General features: G+C 47.5%; 6 protein-coding genes across 12 annotated transcripts; 2 read left to right on the plus strand and 4 right to left on the minus strand.

Moving 5' to 3' along the window:
* Positions 1–4635: 4635 nt before the first annotated feature.
* On the minus strand, positions 4636–5523 carry FOXG_07151 (uncharacterized protein; the record flags this gene model as incomplete). The annotated part of the gene is made up of 1 exon (XM_018385783.1): positions 4636–5523. One exon carries the CDS (start codon positions 5521–5523, stop codon positions 4774–4776), a length of 750 nt encoding a protein of 249 aa, XP_018244484.1. The 3' UTR covers positions 4636–4773.
* A 384-nt stretch (positions 5524–5907) lies between these two features.
* Positions 5908–6174, minus strand: FOXG_19674 (uncharacterized protein; the record flags this gene model as incomplete). The annotated part of the gene is made up of 3 exons (XM_018399938.1): positions 5908–5975; positions 6068–6118; positions 6162–6174. 3 exons carry the CDS (start codon positions 6172–6174, stop codon positions 5908–5910), a joined length of 132 nt encoding a protein of 43 aa, XP_018244485.1.
* Positions 6175–6755: 581 nt separating this feature from the next.
* FOXG_07152 (uncharacterized protein) lies at positions 6756–8250 on the plus strand. Its single transcript, XM_018385784.1, has 3 exons — positions 6756–6777; positions 6839–7034; positions 7089–8250. The coding sequence occupies exon 3, from the start codon at positions 7117–7119 to the stop codon at positions 7783–7785; it is 669 nt and encodes a 222-aa protein (XP_018244486.1). The 5' UTR covers positions 6756–6777; positions 6839–7034; positions 7089–7116; the 3' UTR covers positions 7786–8250.
* A 3100-nt stretch (positions 8251–11350) lies between these two features.
* Positions 11351–12748, minus strand: FOXG_07153 (alcohol dehydrogenase 1). The gene is made up of 2 exons (XM_018385785.1): positions 12549–12748; positions 11351–12488 (listed from the first exon to the last, which is right to left on the minus strand). The coding sequence occupies exons 1-2, from the start codon at positions 12607–12609 to the stop codon at positions 11488–11490; spliced, it is 1062 nt and encodes a 353-aa protein (XP_018244487.1). The 5' UTR covers positions 12610–12748; the 3' UTR covers positions 11351–11487.
* A 737-nt stretch (positions 12749–13485) lies between these two features.
* Positions 13486–15390, minus strand: FOXG_19675 (uncharacterized protein). 2 transcript variants are annotated; one of them, XM_018399939.1, is made up of 4 exons: positions 14650–15390; positions 14480–14600; positions 14117–14422; positions 13486–14066 (listed from the first exon to the last, which is right to left on the minus strand). In XM_018399939.1, the coding sequence occupies exons 1-4, from the start codon at positions 15004–15006 to the stop codon at positions 13852–13854; spliced, it is 999 nt and encodes a 332-aa protein (XP_018244488.1). In that variant the 5' UTR covers positions 15007–15390; the 3' UTR covers positions 13486–13851. The 2 variants fall into 2 exon arrangements, with proteins under 2 accessions (XP_018244488.1, XP_018244489.1); XM_018399940.1 differs by having other exon boundaries at positions 13486–14422.
* Positions 15391–15681: 291 nt separating this feature from the next.
* On the plus strand, positions 15682–18115 carry FOXG_07154 (formate dehydrogenase). 6 transcript variants are annotated; one of them, XM_018385787.1, is made up of 6 exons: positions 15697–15983; positions 16122–16148; positions 16228–16403; positions 16464–17008; positions 17086–17297; positions 17351–17818. In XM_018385787.1, the coding sequence occupies exons 1-6, from the start codon at positions 15981–15983 to the stop codon at positions 17486–17488; spliced, it is 1101 nt and encodes a 366-aa protein (XP_018244491.1). In that variant the 5' UTR covers positions 15697–15980; the 3' UTR covers positions 17489–17818. The 6 variants fall into 6 exon arrangements, with proteins under 6 accessions (XP_018244490.1, XP_018244495.1, XP_018244493.1 ...); XM_018385786.1 differs by having other exon boundaries at positions 15682–16148; positions 17351–18115; XM_018385791.1 differs by having other exon boundaries at positions 15682–16403; positions 17351–18115.
* The last annotated feature ends 869 nt before the right edge of the window (positions 18116–18984 follow it).

Here is an 18984-nt window from a genome sequence, read left to right on the forward strand (position 1 = left end):
TGCCGATGCTGTTGTTGATGATGTTGTTGAGTTGGGCAGGACTGGGCAGCGGGAAGCGAGGCAGCAGCGATGCTGCTGTAAGTAGGCCTGGTAGTCGCGGGTCCGGTGCTGGAGAGCTCTCGTCTCCAGATGCCCAGGAAGCTGTCGGCAAATTGCTGAGCGAAACGTCGTTACGGTTCCGTGGTGAATTGTTGAGCAGCTTCCTCAAACTTGGCGCAGAAGGCTTGGAAGACCATCAGCTTGGCGTTGTACTCTTCCACTTGCTCACGTGCGAGCTCGTTGGCTGATTCGATGATAGAGACTGGCTGGTGTCCAAAGATCAATGGAGGGTTGGTACGCTCAGCTCCTTCCGTAGCTGTAGCAAAAGTGGCTGCGTTGAGTGGTGAGGACGGTGTCTGAGCCGTCCGCTCGGGTCCAGGTGAAACACCAATGGGGCTGTTTACGACCGCGGGGCTGTTTCGCAAGAGGATTGCACGGGCTCCTCGGTTCAGATTAGCGGGAGTGTGGATCCCCAGATCGAAGGGGTCCGCGGCTTGCGGCTGCGCAAAGCGCAGATTGAGGCGTTTGTTGTGCACTTGTTAAGGATTTAGGTGTAGACAAGGCCACTTTTTTAACACTTGTATGCCAAGAAAGTGTGATGACAAAGGAAGGTGTCAACAGCTTGAAGGATGGGCAACAAAGTGGCTCCAGGGTGGGGAATCTATCTACCAATATAGACGAAATGTAGATGTAGATAGATGTAGATCTACATCTAACTATCTACCAAGGAGCCATGTGGGTCATCTATCTATCTATCTTACCGTCGGATATGTAGGCGAAATGTAGATAGACGCCGAGATGAAGACGGAAAGTAGAGGGACTTTATTTTAGTGCGCAATTCCCTTCCAAAGCAAGGTACCGGTACCCTCACCTTACTACCTACCAACACCCCCTGTCAGATCATTTCCCTTCCACCTTTTCCTCAAGCTCATCGCAAATTTTGGTCAATCTCTTGATACAGCTCCCCCTTTTCAAATGTCAAGTGGCATACCATACAGTCGACTCGCAGTATAGAGCATCTGCCACAATGCCAACTCCAAGCGACTTGTCCAGTCAATCGGTAACTGATGCAAATAATTGCTCAGAGTTATCCAGTCAGCCAGATCTACCAAAACTAGATTCATCGTCGTCCCTCAGCACCTCAATTGCCGTCAAAGACTGGAGTACAGTTTCTCAAACCGTCCGTTGCCATTGGAATCTCTCAACTCGAACTGGACAAGCCACTGGATGGTTTTGGGCTCATGGTTACAATGTTCAAGCCAAAACTGTCACCACCGAACGGGGCCCATCCAGTTGGCTTTGCTGCCATTGCACCCAACAGAAAGTCCACAAACCAAAAGCCTATGTCGCGTCGAATACCCGGAACATTGAAAATCACCTCAGCAAAGCACACAGTGTCTTCCATCCAGATCCATCAAAAGCAAAGCGCTACGTATCGGAGAGACCTTTAAATCAATGCAATCTCCATGAATTTGCCTCCAGGAAGCGGAAAAGGGATGACCATCACGACGAGCTGGTTGCTCGATTTGACAAAGCAACATTCCAGCGCCTGCTCGTTCGGTGGATTACGGACGCAAACCTGTCTTTTCGCCTCTCAGAGCACGTGGGGCTCCATGAACTCTTTGACTATCTCAATCCGTTGGTCCGTGAGACTTCAGCAAACCTTACTCACAAAACAATTCGGGCCAAGGTTATTCATGAGTTCAACACTTACAAAGCCCACGTTACTGATACTTTGCTACGGAGCCCTAGCAAGGTCCACATTGCATTCGATGGCTGGACCTCTCGGAACAGGCATTCTTTCTTTTCCATCAATGCTTTCTTTCTCGACGACGAAAATTTCCAGCCTCGAAAAATCCTGCTAGGCCTCCCAAACGTCGCCATGGCCCACACCGGGGAAGATATCTGCGCAGCGGTCACGGCGGTACTGGAAGAATTCGAGCTTGTACAACACAATAAACTTGGATATTTTGTTCTTGACAATGCTTCAAACAACGATAAGGCTGTGGAGGAATTAGGGCGCAAGTTCGAGTGGCATGAGCCTGCAGCCAGGAGGATTCGCTGCTTTGGACATGTCCTTCACCTTGTCGCTACGGCTATGCTTTTCGTCCACGATACCCAAGCTCTCGAAGACCTTGATCCGGATGACTTCGACGAGTGGACAAAGAGAGGGCCGGTTGGAAAATTACACAACCTTGTCGTCTGGATCAATCGATCGAACAAGGCAACAGTCATCCTGCGCAGACTACAAGACGATGACCCTGACAAGAACTACCCCGGCACGCTTGATGTCGTTCTTGACAACTGCACACGCTGGCTATCGCAATATTATATGATTGAACGTACAATTAAGCTCCGTCGCTACCTTGAAGAACTTGTGGATATCACTATCCAAACGAACAGGAAGTTGGCCCGATCTCGATCTAAAGTCGAAAAATCGCGAAGTTCGCTTCCTTCATGTCTTGAGGAAGACAATCTCCTTACTGATGCAGATTGGGAAGCTCTGAATTGGTTCAGTAACATTCTCGCCATGTTCAATTCTTGCCTTTTGAGGCTTGAAGGTGACTGTCAAGTTCGGCTTCGAAAAGGAGATGCGGAAGCACAGTACGGTATGGTTTGGCAGGTCGCCATTGCATACGAGTTCCTCTTATCAACATTAGAGAGGGCCAAGACAGAGTCAGCGGATCGGCCAGAGTCCAGCTATCTTTCTGCCTGTATCAACTCTGCGTGGGTCAAACTTAATAAATATTACACCAAGCTCGATGAAACACCGATTTATTACGCAGCTACTGTCCTTCCTACTGGAATACAATGGGCGTTCTTGACAAGGGCGTACAGCGGAAGGGAGGGTTGGATTGACAAGGCTCGATATCTCATCCAAACGCTTTGGGAGGAAGAGTATAGGGATCTTCCCGCCCAGTGGGAGATCGCTGACAGCAATCTTCCTGTAGCCGTGAGGGCACGGGAGTACAATCCCTTTGACTCATTCCAAGACGAGCTTATGTCGTATCCGAACTCCGAAGAAGAATCGGTCGCCGATGAGTTCGAAAGGTGGCAATCTACAAAGCAGGACACATTTTCAAAGCACGATAATCCGCTCGAATACTGGTCTGCCAAGCGGTTTGAGGATCCTCGTGTAGCGAAAATGGCGATTGACGTCTTATCAGTCCCTGCAATGGCTGCCGAATGTGAGAGAGCATTTTCCTCCGCTGGTAATATGGTCTCTCCTCAGCGGGCTCGTTTGGACGCGAGCACAATTGAAGTTACCCAAACGGTTAGGTCATGGCTAAAGGCAGGACTTCTAGAAGGATATGACGGGCTGCTGAAGGAGACGAGTGGCGAAGTGGCCGGGGTAGTTACTTAGTGGCTAGTGCATATCATATTTAGAGTGGTAGATAGAAGCATCTATCTATATCTACATGTAGCCTACCTCTACCTATCTACATTCCGTTTTATGACTAGGCATCTACATCTATCTACCTTCGGTGTCGGTAGATAGATGTAGATAGATTCCCCACCCTGCTTGCTTTTAGTTGCAAGCCAGCATAGATGGTAACCGGGTCTGAGCCTCACTATCTATGACATCTTTTCTGGTAACATGAGAAACGTGATGGAGGAGACTTACGAAGAGGGGGAGGGAGTTTGTTGAGTGGTAGAAAGGTTGTGAGTAGTAGCAGAGGTTGTATTTAAGCCAAAGAAAACAAAAAAAAAGAAAGGAGGAACGAAAGGCGGCAGAAGCAATAAATCAAACCAGCTCACGCAGTTTTCTCACCTATGATGAGCTCTAAATCTTTCTCTTTACTAGGTAACTTAAGATCGGGCCATTGGTTGTTTTTATTTGTAGATACATACATCATAGTTTCTTATAACTCAAATCCCTCCCCGTCCGTCTTGCGTTGTTGAAACAGAGTTTCATTTCCTACGTTATTCTACTATTGGATTCCCACTTTTGGTAACTGCCCCAGCGTTCATCAAATCGTTGAGAGACTTTCCGTTTGCGGCATAAAATCTCCTCAGACCCCCTTGTAGCAAGAGTAGCCGTACGATGCATCCGGAGAGGCCATACCCAGTGAGGTAGAACTCACACCTACAGACCTCCGTCAAGGTTGGTCATGCCAACTATCTGATACAAGGTGCTTTATTCTCCATTTAATCACCATTGTATCTGCCATTGCCATGCAACTCTCTTGCAGCCAGTGCTCGCAGTTTGGAAAATTATATATCCGGAAGGCTTTGAAGGGCCTGGGGTATTCCCTCGATCGAAGTGAGACAGCCCTAGACGGATTATAGCAAGTCTTGCCTCTGCCATTACCCGAAACAATAGCACCCGTACTGGTTTTCAGTTTAAACAGAGACCTTCGGCCGACTACAATATTAATATAAGATCGTTGCCTGTGAAGTTTGTGGTTCAGACCTTTACTCGGCGACCGGAGGTTGAGGAAACAAGAGATGGCCGGGTATTCCAGGTCATGGTATTGTAATGCTTTGCCTCAAGTATCCTTGACCATTCATACTAAATTTTTTCGTAAGACACCACTAGACATTTCATTCACATTGGAAGCCAATTTACCAGCATCAAGGTCGGCTAGCGTGTGGGCGTGGGTGCCGAGATATCAGCTTGTCTGAACTGCAATGGTTGTATCAACGACAACAAGTCATATGGCAAAAAGATAGATATTTAAACATACACTTATCCTGGTAATGCTCTCGTCCTATTCCCTTCGGGTTAAATATTCACAGCTCAGCTCTCCTCGGCGGCACTATGGTGGAGGGAGGATGGTCTCCCCTGTCGTTAACCCGGATTTTCTTAGACCCTGTGCTTCGCTCCCGGTTTGCTACCTGGTTTGTCATATGGACCTTGTCACACTTTCGGACTAACCACTCCAGCTTTCTTGCTTGGTCAGCCCGCACCAAGCTTCTCAAACCCGCCTCAGACAGAAACTCCTGGTCAGCGTATTCGAACCCTGGCACGACAGTTTCGGAGATCAGCAGTCCCTCGCTCTCGCCATCCTCGGCATCAAGCAGGTAACTGGCCTGCCAGACACCTCCTTCAATAACCCATTGGAGCCGTTCGCCCATCTCAATATTGCGTCCCACGACATACGTCTCAACATGTCCGTCGGGGCTGATGAGCACATACCGGCCGCGGCCCAGATGAAGCGAATGGATAATGCGGCTGCGGATACGGTGGAAGTAACACTGTGGGCGGTTGGGTGTGAGATAGTAGTAAATGGTGGTCGAAAGTCTGCGGAACAGCGGTCCGAGGTCGGAACGAAGACCATCCGTCAGGCAGAGAGTCTCCTCGGATAGGGGTTCAGGAGGATATGGTGAGGAAACGGAGTCGACGGAAACGTCGGTTTCTTTAAAGTAGCCACCTTCAATGTGTGGTTCCAAGCCGAGGGCCTCAATGAGCGACGTCACGGAGGGGCTTTCGTCTTGTGAAGTTGGGATGACGTAAAAGTCGCTGATGCCCAGGTCGGGCATGTTGCAATGGGACTCGCTCATACTTGTAAACGACTTCCTAGGGAGCCCGTGAGAATAAGGGCCAAGAGAAGCGGGGATAATAAGCGAGGATCACAAATGTTTTTATACCGCCGCGTACAGAGGTAGATGAGTGATAAGATATCAAAAAGGTTGAAAGCTAGACATTCACCTTGGAGCAGTCCAGCTTACCGAAGATTATAAAGTGAGAGGTAGACGCTTCGGGGGAGCAATTGAAAATGTTGTTACTCAAGCATGGCTTCAGTGGCTGGTTTGCACCGTGAACCCCTCGCTTGGAGATTTCCGGCGTTGCCGCGGCGCATTGCTGGCGCATAAATCGATCAATCCTGGCAATCATGCAGCCTTTTTCATTGGCAAGCTCTGTTCTCATCTTCGCGACCGGGGCGCAAGACGTATGCAAGTTTCGTAGCCGTGGATATCCGCGAGGACTTGAACTGGTTTCATCAGGCGTGGGTTTTAGTATAGACACTACGCTAGAGAAAGGAGAGGGCGCAGGTGTCATTACAGTGTCATCCTGGGCACTTACGCGTGCACAATCCAGCGTCATCATCATGCCAGCACAATCCCGACTTCACCCCTGCGCTCCTCACTCTCGTCAGCGTTAACTTCTGGCTACTCACCCTTCATCGCCATCTGTCGAGTGTGGCGTCACCTGGCATTTTATGAATGGGAAGTCATTGTGCTTATCTCGGCAGCCTTCACTTCCCCTCCGTCGACATTGTTCGGCCTCGCAACTGCGAATGATCTGATTAAAATGCCGTCTTTCGGCCGGGTAGTCGATATCTGGGGGATGCATGATTACAATGCTAACACGTATGCCCTTATTGTCGACGTCGTTCGATAATTGCGCTACCTGTAGGTACTAGAACTGGTTGTGACTCATCCCAGCCGTATAACGTCGGACCCTCACCTTTCGCGCAATTTGATGATGATATGAGGCCACAACTTCAAGACTACACGCCACTTTTTCCAATGAGCTTGCCCATTTTCCAGTCATACTCTGTCCCTTTTATTCCCTCTATATGTCAAACCATCCAGGCAGATGGAGGGGGAGAAATCAGAACACCCTATCACACCCTCATTATTTCCACGAACAGCAACGCCCTCGACCGTGAAAAAACATCCTCAAGCAGCGGCTAACCCATGTCCGAGCAGAGCACAATAGCCTCTCCATCGATGGCAACACAGACGATGCCACACTCGCCATGAACCCTTCCGTGGCCATCTTGGTGATGGGTGAGTATATGTTGAATTATTTGGAAACGCCAACTTATGCTCTGTGCCACCTTGGACACAGGGGCCAGAACACCGATCACTAGCCCCGATTTATTGATGGATAGTCCACCTTATAACCTCTACCAACATTAAGGCCCCTCTTTTGGAAGGCATTTGGAAGCATTTAGCTAGCCAAATTTCTCGCTTCTGCGCTCAATTACGACGCAAGGTGGTTCAGCCATTACGCAAGAAACTCTTTGAAGCCCAGACTTCAGCATGTCAGAACCGCTCTACTAAGAGCAATAGACGGATCATAATAATGACCAAGCTAGCATATATTATTCGACCAGTCTCAGAATCATGGAGCCCAGATGGCTCCCGCTCACCGCGCTGCCGCAGCCAAATATATCCCCAACCGCTCAAGCCGCCTGTCTAATAGAACCAGCAAAACAAGACCGAGGGGATATAAACCATGATCGCCCAGGCGTTAAACCTGTGGCTCCCCTATCACAAGAGCAGAAGCGGCTTCCGGCATCCTTATCATCCGAAGCTCTCTTACCTTGTAGTTCGCCTAGACCAGAGCCTTCAGGCAATTCCAGACCGTTGCCTTACAAGTCATCATCGCTGTCCGTTTCAACCCCTCATCGTCACACGCCCAGTTACCTTTCCAAAGGGACAGTTCCCAGCTTGATCGAGAACAGGTACCACACGGACGTAAACGAAAAGCCCGTGGGGATTCATAAATGTCATCCTCCACTCTCCTTAGAATCCTTTCGGCATGGAAGTGAAGGAACGTCCAGCGCGGCGGACGAGCAAGACCGAGCACTCCTGGAGATAGCATTACTCGGATCAATGCCCCAGCGCAATCCTAGCAAGACGATGATCCTCGAAAAGGCAATGGATTATATTATGAAGTTAGAGCAGAGGAATGAACGACTTTTGCAGCAAAACATTGAGCTGCAGAGTCGCCTGGCGCTCCTCATCACAGCTCCGGACCCTGCGTCTCAGGTTCGACATCCGCAGCTCTAGTTCTGAGAAGACGGGTATGAAGGAGAAAAGATGAGCAAAGAGAGGACTGTCAGGACTTTAATGCCTCGTCAGACTGGGCGGCCTGGCGGGCTTATGCAAGCGAGGGTGCCGGGGGACCAAGAATCACCCGCAGAAGATGAACAGCATCACATTGCTCACTACACGCAAGACTCTTCTTACCCCCGCGAGGGGACCCGGACGCATGGGAGGAACATGGCCGGGCCTCGAAGAAGAAGGCAATATCGCGCTTGATTCTCGGGCGTAGGGAACTAAGGAGAGAATAAAAGTTAGGAAACCCACATTATTCTTATAGCCTTGCACCAAGACCTGAATCTGCCCATCCTCTCTCCCTCAAAGGCCCATAACTTATACATAATCTCCATAGCCCAGCTGTCTGTTCCATAGCGAGCCTTGCCGTTATATCGCTATATTTTCATCTTGAATAATATCACTGTCTAAACGTAGTGTTTGACCTTAGTTTCTTAAACGTGAAATCGTCAAACACCTCTTTCTCAGGAAACAATGGTTAATAAAAGATCAAATTTCTGCCATCACGAAAAAGTGGATACGGAAAATGTCGGCTACTGGCGTAGGTTTATGGTCAGAGATGACCGACGAGTCAGAACGGTCTCTCTGCCATTTCAAGCCTACACCTGTCAGACATTACGTGTATTCGGTTCATTGATGTGAATTAGTGTATTCATGTTGTGTTCTGTTGAAATCTACCCCTTAGAGGTTTTACCATTTCGGCTGTAATCTTAAAGTATCCCTGCTTGCACGTGAGGCCCCAGCACCTGTTCAACAACACCAAGTGCGAAGTGCGACAAACGACGGACAAAACCTGGTCCTTTAAGGTTTAAGCCAAGGATTGGTCTGGACCTTTGAGCTTCTAATTTTAAGTATCCCTTTGACCAGCATAGCCCTCCGCTCCGTACCTTGCCCCACTTGACCCCACGTACAGAATAGCTACAATTGATAAAGTAGGTTAGGCACCAAAACACTTGTCTCTCTCTTGTATTAGTATAACATATCCCTTTGAGTGCCACAGCCCTTAGGAAGGTCACTCGCCCCACTTAGCTTAGTCATAAGGTTAGTACGTGCAGGGTACCGAAAGTTCCTAAGATATTTGCCAAGTCTGTAAGGTAGCTCTTTGTAGCAATCAAAACTGCTGGGACTTTTACCATCATACAAATTAGTATGTGTGGAAAAGTACCGTTAGTTTCATTTATCTTGATTGGCTCTATACCCCTGTCGTGACCCCGCCTAAGGGCTGTGGCACTCAAAGGGATACGATAAGCGAACGCAACGGACAAGCGAACGCAACAAACCACTTTTCACCTTATACTTAGTTTTTTCAAAGCTTATTAAAAGCTAAATTTAAGCCTAAAATGATTAAAACTTTAATAGAATATATATAAGTTTTAAATTAAGCTATCTAAATTTTCTTCGACGTTTAAAAGTATCCTATATAGCTATAAACTTTCGAGTTTATTTATACTGTAATATACACTGTAGAATAAGGTTTTATATATAAAATAAAATAGTAAAAAATCTATTAAAAATATATTTAAGTATAAATAGTTATACTATTTATAAATCCAATTTTTCTAGATTTTTAGCCATTTTATATAAGAATTAAATTACTATAGGGTACGTGATTTTTAGCCGTACAGTGCGCTGTTGCGTTCGCTTGTCCGTTGCGTTCGCTTATCGTGTACGTTAACCTTTTTCACAAGTCTCTTAGGCCCTAGATTTGGTGGATATAGCGGCTTTACTACATGACCGTGATGTATCGAGAAAATGATATGCTCTTATCCATTTGGGCCCCTAAGAGTGACCGCGACGGATGCTTATGCTGGTCAGAGGGATAGTACTGTTGAACAGGTGCTGGGGTCTCACATACAAGCACGGATACTTTAAGATTACAGCCGAAATGGTAAAACCTCTAAGGGGTAGATTTCAACAGAACACAACATGAATACACCAATTCACATCAATGAACCGAATACACGTAATGTCTGACAAGTACTCGTTTACTCGTTACTCTGCAGGTCTCCACCTGTCGAATGCTGTTAGGTTTCTTGGATAAATATACGGGCTTAACTCAAGGCAGACGTTGGCTACGCTCTGAGTAATGACCACACTGGATACAGAAGTCAATCAGTTATCACAGGCATTTATACGCGGGAATTACCCTTGCACGTTCGTCTTAATCCAGCTGGCAGAAACATCGGAATACACCCACTGCACAATGGCTTCAAACCCTTAAATCCACCTATCAACCTCGTGTTTCTAACCAATTATTCCTGTTCCATCTCGAAATAGCATATGAACCTAGCGGAACAGCGTATAAAGTTGTCTCTGTTCTCCTGCCTCATTTATAGATATATAAAATATATCGTAGATCACAGCCAGACTACTAGAGGTAGAAGTACCTCAAAATGCTGATGTGTTCTTAGCGTATATAGGTACTGGTAACCATCCCTGAATGTTTGCTTTTGCTTATATCTTATCCTTTTCTTTCTTTTTGCCCTTACCTTCCTCGCGAAACCGTAGATCAGATTTACAGTTCAAAGCACGCCGGTAAGCTCTGCTCATCGTGCGAAGTGTCCCAGGCTTAGTGAGATTGATCTTTGGCCACAAAAATATTCTATATTAGCGACCTTAGCGATGTATTTGGCTTTTTAAACGGCCCTAACCGCTCTTCATGAGTCCTACAATCATCAAAGGCTGGGACACGGTTCTCAACCTGTCTGGGGTCACTGGGTCCTCTCAATCCGGATCCATCAAAAGCTAAGCGATACACACTGAAGCAGCCTCTGAATCAACTAACACTTCAAGACACTTTCACAAAGAAACGGAAGGAGAACGACGGTCATGATGAGCTAGTGTCACATCGTATCGCTAAGGCCAGTGTTATAGCTTTAGCGAGATCTCAGATTTTCACATCACGCTTCCTTTTCCGTTATGGTCTTATGACCAATTAGCTGACAGCATCTGCGAAAATCGGTGCTTACAAAGGGATAGCCTCAGAAGGTGATTCTTTTTGGTTTGAATCCATAGGAGTAACAGTGAGGGGGACTTACCACAGGTGAGGGGATAGTGTTTGCTGTTATCATGGCGTGAATCAGCACATGCTTTGAGGGTGCAAGATTTGGCGATGGCGGTAACGTCCGCTTCAAATCGCGCCATGTGCAGCGGTTTGTCCGCAGGAACAAAGAGTCTGTAGGAAAGCCACGGTCAAGAAGTTCAAGCAAGCCTTTGATGCTATCCAGTCACAGTTAAAGGAGGACTCGGCCGAAAAAGTGAGCCGTCAGACAATTTGGGGATGTCAGCGACGTGATGTTGCACCTTGGAACTCAACATTGTTGGAATATATGCCATGGGCTAATTTAGGTGGGACATGACATATCTTTTATATTTAGATTATAATTGGCAGGACATCGCTACGGTGACCAGCCGGGAGGCTCAACACATTTGAAGGGATGCTTGTATTGGCACCGATCTTCGCTGAGCCTATGAGTCGATTTGCCATAAGACTACGACAGATAGAGGCGTAACTATCGCGGCGATTAAAAACAAATTTGTACTAGTATCATAATTTCTCTGGGATAAGTTACTTATGGGAGGCTTGCAAGAATTGAGGGGATATCTGCGTATCCAAATGTTCATATTCCGGGATTCAAGTTCTAACACCGATTATCACTTGCTTGTATCGACCACGTACCGGCCCATAAACTCATCCTTTAGCGTAAGGTCATACACATCCTGGAGCTGGCTCAGACCGATAAGCTTGTGCGGCGCTTTAATCAGCCCGAGCCGGAAAAGTTCAACAGCCTCGGCCGCGTCTTGCCAGTTCCCCACATTGCTGCCTCCGATACCGACCATGCGGACGGCTGTATCCAATATCGGCGCCTCGAGGTGCACATGGTCTTGGATACCAATATAGACAACACTGCCGTGCGAACGGACATACTTGGATGCATGCTCGAATAGCTCCTCGTGGGTTGCGAGCATGATGATAGCGTGGGGTCCTAATCCGTCTGGGACTGCGGCCCTGATATCCCCGTCAATATCTGGGGACTTTTCGAAATCGATAAATGCCACTGCGCCTAAATCTGTACAGGTTTGGGATTTGCCACTCCCGGTATCGATGGCAATGCTGTGGATGCCCATGGCCTTGGCGTACTGTAGAGCGAAGCATCCCAGGCCACTACCCGCACCCACAATAGCGACATATTGCCCGGGGCGGACCCCAGACTCCTTGAGCCCCTTATAGACCGTGAGACCTGTGCAGAGAATAGGGCAGACGTCCTCCAGGCTACAACCCGTAGGAATGCGGGTGATATGCGCTGCCTTGGCGATAGCATATTGCTGGAAAGTGCCATCGACATTGTAGCCGGACAGGAGAGGCTGGAGACAGAGCTGCTCGTCGCCTTGCAAGCAGAAAGTACAGGTCAAACAAGAGCCATTCAGCCACTTGATGCCGGCATGATCACCAACCTCAAGATCCGTCACAAGCTCACCCTTGGCGACCACGACACCAGTGCCTTCGTGGCCGCCAACTAGAGGAGTCTTCCTCTTCGGCAGCAATTCGGCCATCATTGTGTGCAAATTGGTGTGGCAGACGCCCGAGTACTTCACACTAACCAAGACCTCATCGGGCCCTGGCATTTGCACGGGTACTTTTTCATAAATTACCGCTATCAATTGATATTAGCCGCTAGCGTAACGGATCGAATATTAAAAAGCAGGATACATACACCCGCCGGGTCTTTGGCGTACTTGTGCCCATTGTTCTATTGGGATATTAAAAGACACCATAGTTGGTGGTATAAGTAAGAGGTAATGCCTGGCAGTCGTGAAAAGGCTGGAGGCCTGGCTGGGAAGAAAGATGGAAGACGATTTGCTCCGTTTTATAAAACACAACAGAGCCCACGTAGCCGACCAGCATGTTTCTCGGATTTGTTGCAAGAACGAAATACGCAAGCTATGATATGATTGATGCCCAGCCACACATTCAATACTCGAGTAATTTTACTAACATGTGACATTGGCTGGCTTTGAGCTCCACGACAAATGCTAGCTAATGCGGGCAGCTCCAGGGTAGATTACCTCACAATTCATCTCCATGCTCGATTACCCCGCCAGTAGTAGAGGCTAGACGCAAAATCCCAAATTTATATTGCGTATTTTTAGCACTAATAGTTGCAAGTACCATGAGACAAAGTTTGCGATCACTTAGTACAGAATTCGTACGCCCTTGCTTTCACTATTGCCCAAGCTCCGAGGTACACAGTCTCCAATGACATACAGTACGATACACTCAGTGGACAGGCATAATGGCGACTCGGATACTATGAAGCAATACATCCCGAATGTAATCTATGTCCACAAACTTGGTGATATCACGGCCGGGCGGGGGTTAATGATCTTTCGCGAGCGTCAGGGTTGTATCAAGCGAGGTACCTAAGATCACAGACAATCCCATACAACCAGTGTTACTCCTCATTTTGCCCGCATCAACCGGACTTTTCCTTAGTTGACACACCTCTTTGCGCCTGGACTACCGGGTACGGGAAGTCCTTGGGGGGTCTAACATGAGGCATAAATGTTTGGGGGGGGACGATTTTAGTCCGTCCAAGTAGGCCGTAATAGAGGCCTTCATAAGTAGTATGAGGATATGATCCAAATGTATCACTAATGTGGAATCTATTTCGCTCCATTTTGTTAAGAAATGTCTGAATGTCACCATAGAAGCCACTGATGATTCCATTACGAACTATACTGCAAAAGTCGACTGATATGTCCCTGCTCGCGTTTGAGTTTATCATACCTTTGTACTAAGTTCTACGGTCCTATTGCTTAGCATTTTTACGTCCGCATGCACACTACTATTAGACAGAGATCGAATTAGAGAGCCTTAGAAGCACAACTCCATCCATCCATCTACGCTCCGCAATCTATCGTTTCCTAACCCCCCCCTTTTTTTTTAAAGGCTTACCATCCCGATGTACACCATCAACTACTAATGCCTTTGTCAATCTTGTCCTCCTACGTACCACCCTAAACCTGTCTACTCTCTATTCTACTCTCCTCATCCGTGGCCGCACTCTTTCTTCTGAGACCTGGAAAACTCATTCCACACCCCACCACGGGTCCTTGGTAGTTCCGGCCGTCAATTTTTACAGGGGGTTCCAGGAGCAGATACATCCACCAGTAGTACCCTCCGCAAAACAGACCTCCTCCAAGTATATTCCCTAATCCTGCGGGAATGATACCTCAAAGAGATCAGCTTTTTAACTGATCGACAGGGCGCCGGGAAACTTACCTTTCCATATGTATAGACCGATAGTCAGACCAGGAGTATGTAGCCAAATTCCCAAAGGAATAATGAACATATTAGCCACCACGTGATCGAGTCCTAGAGACACGAAGGCGAAGATGGGCCACCATATGCCCATGACCTTTGAATTAAGATCCTTGGCTTGTATGGATAGGAAACAGGCGAGACAGACAAGCCAGTTACAGCCTATTCCCCGCAGGAAAATCTGATAGATTCGCGGGTCCATTTGCTTCTTCGTAGCTAACGTAACCACCTCGTCTCTATAAGGGGACGCACTAAAGATCCCCCCGTCTGTGGTTCAGACCATCAGCTGTAATTCACAAGTGCAGGTTACATCGGAGATCCTACATCCGAAGATGATGGCCACCATAAAAAGAGAGCCAGCAAGATTTCCCCAGAAGCACAAGAACCAGTGGAGGAGCATCTTCCGGACCGGCAACCTTCTGTGGAGAACAGCTACCAAAGTGTACTGGCCCAGTCAGTTGCAACCTGATAGTATGAGTTATGTCTTTACTCACCATTGTCGTGGCAGTAAACAGGTCAGCGCCTGTTAATACGACCATCACTAGACCCAGAGGGAAGACTAGGGCTCCGATAATCTTGATCAATCCAGGAGCATTCTCCTGGTACCATGGCGCTGTGAGGGCAATGAGCGACACGGCGCACCCAAAGCTCAGCAGGCAGCCGGCAGAGACCGCAGATATGAAAACTTTATCTGGACGCATGTTTCCCTTCTGTACGCCAGTACGAGAGACGAGCTCGGTCGTCTCAGTCGGGGTGTATGCCGCGAGGTTCACGACGTCGACAAGTACGGGGTTGCCCATGTTCCGTGTTTGGAAGGGGAGCGATTGTATAACCTGTGTCGAGGTTTGCATTTGTGCACAGAAAGATGTATGAGCGTATTGCTCCCGTTTCTCAAAGCTCTGTGAGAAAGTTCTCGCTCCTTTACTCTAACAACCCACTACTGATGCTAATATAAGTACTGCTGATACGGAGCAGGCGCCATCATTAAACCATCCCCAAGATCATTTGGGCTCCGGGGGACTGTGCTAGGAGGCTATGCTTCGGGCTAAGCCATGACGTGATTATCGCCCGATTCATCTTTCACGAATGCATGTGGTGAGAAACGCTGAAGCAAAACCTGCGTGCCTAACGGTACCACTTGTCACCGTCCGGTTCCGCGACTTGAATACATTGCTGTTGATTGCATCTAGAATAGGGACAAGACCCTCAATAGAGGTAGCTTGGCTAAGAATACCTGCACTGGTTACATATGCAAAAAGAAGTGAACTACCCCTTAATATACTACATAAGTACATCGGTCAATTTGCGCATGATACCACTCTTACCTGTCAAGCCTGTTTATCCCAGGAATCAGCTTTAAAGTTCAAAAATGCCGTCATAACCCTAAATCCCAGATATCGTTTCATTCCTATGATCTGATGCTGTCAGAGCTTGATGACGCCATTGAATCATATCATATCACATTCAATCATATCATATCACATTCAATCATATTACATTGAATTATATCACATTGAATCATATCGCAACTGTTAAGTCACAACATGTCAGTCTGACGTGTCCGGCGATACTGAGATTGAGGCTTACCTCCTGATATATGGGTGCGAATAGAAACTTGAGCACGGCATAGGATTTCTACCGATGTGTTTCGCGCAAAGGCGTTTTAACCCAGTGCGACGGTTTCGGTGGTTCCGGATAACGGTGCGTCCCAAAATGACTATATAAAGAAGCCATTCAGAGTCGAATTGCACTTGGTTTAAGATTTTGATCCTGTTCATTGGCTGCTAAGAAATTCCAGCCTCGGTCCTCCACGAAGAAACGCAATATGGTATGCAGTCAATTTATTCCGCGGCTGGGATGTCGTGTATTATCCCGTCCACTCTACCAAATTACGAGCAGCTTATTGCCCGGGCGTGTGTATCCGCCTTTTACGAGAACTATGCTGACTAAGGCACGGGGAAACCAGGGCAAAGTTCTGATGGTCCTGTACCCTGTAAGCTGGTCCCAATCTTAGCACTTATTACGCGGTTTCTAAGCACAAGGCTGATCGTGGTGTTTCTGTTGTGTAATAGGGCGGCCATCACGCCAGGGATCAACCCGAGCTCCTCGGATGCGTTGAGAATGAGCTTGGTCTCCGAGAGTGGATTGAAGAACAGGGGCACACGCTTGTCAGCACTGCTGACAAAGATGGCGAGGCCTCCGAGTTTGACAAGCAGTTGGAAGATGCTGAGGTTATTGTTACTACTCCGTAAGCATGCCTTATTATGCCTCTTGAGAGGATCTCAGCTCAGCTGGCTCCAATGAACAGATTCCACCCTGGATACCTGACCGCCGAGCGTCTGTCTAGAGCCAAGAATCTCCGGCTTGCAGTCACTGCTGGCATTGGATCTGACCACGTTGACCTGGATGCTGCGAATAAGGCCAATGGAGGCATTACTGTCGCCGAAATCACAGGTTGCAACGTGGTGTCTGTTGCAGAGCATGTGGTTATGACTATGCTCGTCCTGATGAAGAACTTTGTCCCAGCTCATGACATGATCAGGGAGGGACGATGGGATGTTGCCGAGGTCACCAAGAATAACTACGATATCGAGGATAAGGTTGTGGGCACCGTTGGAGCTGGCCGTATCGGCGAACGAGTCCTGCGACGCCTGGCACCCTTTCATTGCAAGGAACTACTATACTTTGACTATCAGCCTCTCTCGTCTGAGGTTGAGAAGGACATCGGCTGCCGTCGTGTCGAGAGTCTTGAGGAGATGGTTTCTCGGTGTGATATTGTCAATATCGAGTGTCCTCTCTACGCCGAGACCCGGGGACTCTTTAACAAAGACATCATTGGCAAGATGAAGCCAGGTTTGTGATTTGATTTGTTACTGAACTTATTTTCTTAATGATGGGCATTAGAGCTAATATGATGCTACGATATATAGGCTCTTATCTTATTAATACCGCTCGTGGGGCTATCGTCAATGCTCAAGCTGCCTCGGATGCTCTGAAGAGCGGGCACATCCGGGGCATAGGGGGTGACGTGTGGTTCCCCCAACCGGCGCCAAAGGACAACCCTCTCCGATATGCTGAGCATCCTTGGGGTGGAGGGAATGCCTGGGTGCCTCATATGTCGGGAACATCTTTGGACGCACAGGTACGTTTTACTCGGGGAATCACAACCACGCTGTCTTGCTAACATTCTAGTAGAAGCGTTATGCTGCTGGTGTGAAGACTGTATTAAGCGCTTATTTCTCGGGCCGTGAGGACTACCCACTGGAGGACTTGATCTGCCACAAGGGAGAATACGTCACCAAGGCCTACGGCCAGCGGCTCAAGAGGGTCTGAACGCCATTCCCGTCCGATGTCATGTCATGTCATGTGTCGTTTTGAATACTTAATCTTTTTACTTGTATGTCATGGAGAACTTACATATGCTGATCCAAGTGTGCCGTAGTCAAATAGCTCAAGGCAGCCGAGATATGTCCATGATCTCGTATCGGTTCTCATTTCAACACCATTTAGCTACTTGGATAGGGCCTGTAGACCGGCCCTCCTTAGCAGATACTTAATTTTGTATGCATTCACCACACAGATTGGGGTACCTTCCTTATGATAGATAGTTACATGATTGCGACCGAACTATCCCCTCCAGATGCATCTCCAACCAACAACACCAAAATAACGTCGCAACAATCTAGGTAGATTGTGTTGAACAGGCACTAGGTGTCCCGTGCAAGCATGGATACTTTAAGATTACAACCGAAATAGTAAAACCGTTAAGGGGCAGAATTCAAAAGAAGAAAAGATGAATATACCAATCTGGATCAATGGACCGAATACACGTAATGTATGACAGATGACAGGGGTGGTGTGGGGCACGGTACGGCCTAGAGGTCCTCGATAATTCAAGGGATAGTTATCATTATATACTCCGCAACAGACTACATTATAGCCAGTAATTTCAGCGCCGGTAATAACTCTATTTGTCTTATTGACTGCACCTAAATCGACGTGGTCAGACCTAATACTAGCAGTGACTGCAAGTCGGAGGTTCTTGGCTTTAGATAAATGCTTGGCGGTTACAAATCATCTGAAGCTATTGAGGCAGACAACCACGAAATCTTTAAAATGAATTACCTCAGCCACTTCCTCGTTTCTTTGAATCCAAGTACGCGTAGATTGACGACGAGCTCGAGCATTTTCTTTAAATATATTTGGCCTTCATAGGCTTCCATTTGTGCTTGTAGTGGAAGGAAAGGACACGCTGGAGTGTCTTCCATACGCGATCATTAACTGCAGACACAAGCGCATCCCAAGAAATCCGCCTGTCTTTGCGCATAAGACGCAAAATATCGCCTCTCTGTCTTATTAAGCGCCCAAGGCCGCCCTGAATGATTTTTATTTATGACGCTCCCTCTCGCTGCAAAAGTCTTCTCGACCATTGCGCATTTTGCCATTTTAGTCCATTCTGTACCTCTTCAACGATTTGCAGATACAAATTCTCTAGGATTGGACATGATCTGGACGAATTGAGCTTGCTTTAATATGCAAGCGTAGTCGTGGCTATGTTCTTGTAGGAAGCGGGGTTTGTCGAAGGTGGGGGCAGACATTGTTGAATACGCAGCTATATGATGGGGTGAGTGTATTAAGATGTGGAGCAGAATGTTGTGATGTTATTGATTATCAACCTGATGCTCTGATCAGTCTGTCAGGGAGGGGTTAGTTTAATTCTTCCTCTTTTTCCAGATATAAGAATAATATTAAGATAAAGGAACATAGACCCTATTCCTATTAGGTTAGTGATAGCACCCTGATAAAAGAAATACATATTTTATAGGTCC

Source organism: Fusarium oxysporum, chromosome 6 (assembly GCF_000149955.1).
Source record: "Fusarium oxysporum f. sp. lycopersici 4287 chromosome 6, whole genome shotgun sequence".
NCBI classification, from domain to species: domain Eukaryota; kingdom Fungi; phylum Ascomycota; class Sordariomycetes; order Hypocreales; family Nectriaceae; genus Fusarium; species Fusarium oxysporum.

Coding starts and splice junctions, on each gene's coding strand:
- FOXG_07154 (XM_018385786.1), top strand. CDS start 15,981: ATGGTATGCAGTCAATTTATTCCGCGGCTGGGATGTCGTGTATTATCC. Junction 16,149..16,227: donor TTCTGATGGTCCTGTACCCT/GTAAGCTGGTCC, acceptor GTTGTGTAATAG/GGCGGCCATCACGCCAGGGA. Junction 17,009..17,085: donor CATTGGCAAGATGAAGCCAG/GTTTGTGATTTG, acceptor TACGATATATAG/GCTCTTATCTTATTAATACC.
- FOXG_07153 (XM_018385785.1), bottom strand. CDS start 12,609: ATGGTGTCTTTTAATATCCCAATAGAACAATGGGCACAAGTACGCCAA. Junction 12,489..12,548: donor ACGCCAAAGACCCGGCGGGT/GTATGTATCCTG, acceptor ATCAATTGATAG/CGGTAATTTATGAAAAAGTA.
- FOXG_07152 (XM_018385784.1), top strand. CDS start 7,117: ATGGAGCCCAGATGGCTCCCGCTCACCGCGCTGCCGCAGCCAAATATA.
- FOXG_19675 (XM_018399939.1), bottom strand. CDS start 15,006: ATGCAAACCTCGACACAGGTTATACAATCGCTCCCCTTCCAAACACGG. Junction 14,423..14,479: donor GGTGGCCATCATCTTCGGAT/GTAGGATCTCCG, acceptor TCTGAACCACAG/ACGGGGGGATCTTTAGTGCG. Junction 14,067..14,116: donor CGGTCTATACATATGGAAAG/GTAAGTTTCCCG, acceptor GATCTCTTTGAG/GTATCATTCCCGCAGGATTA.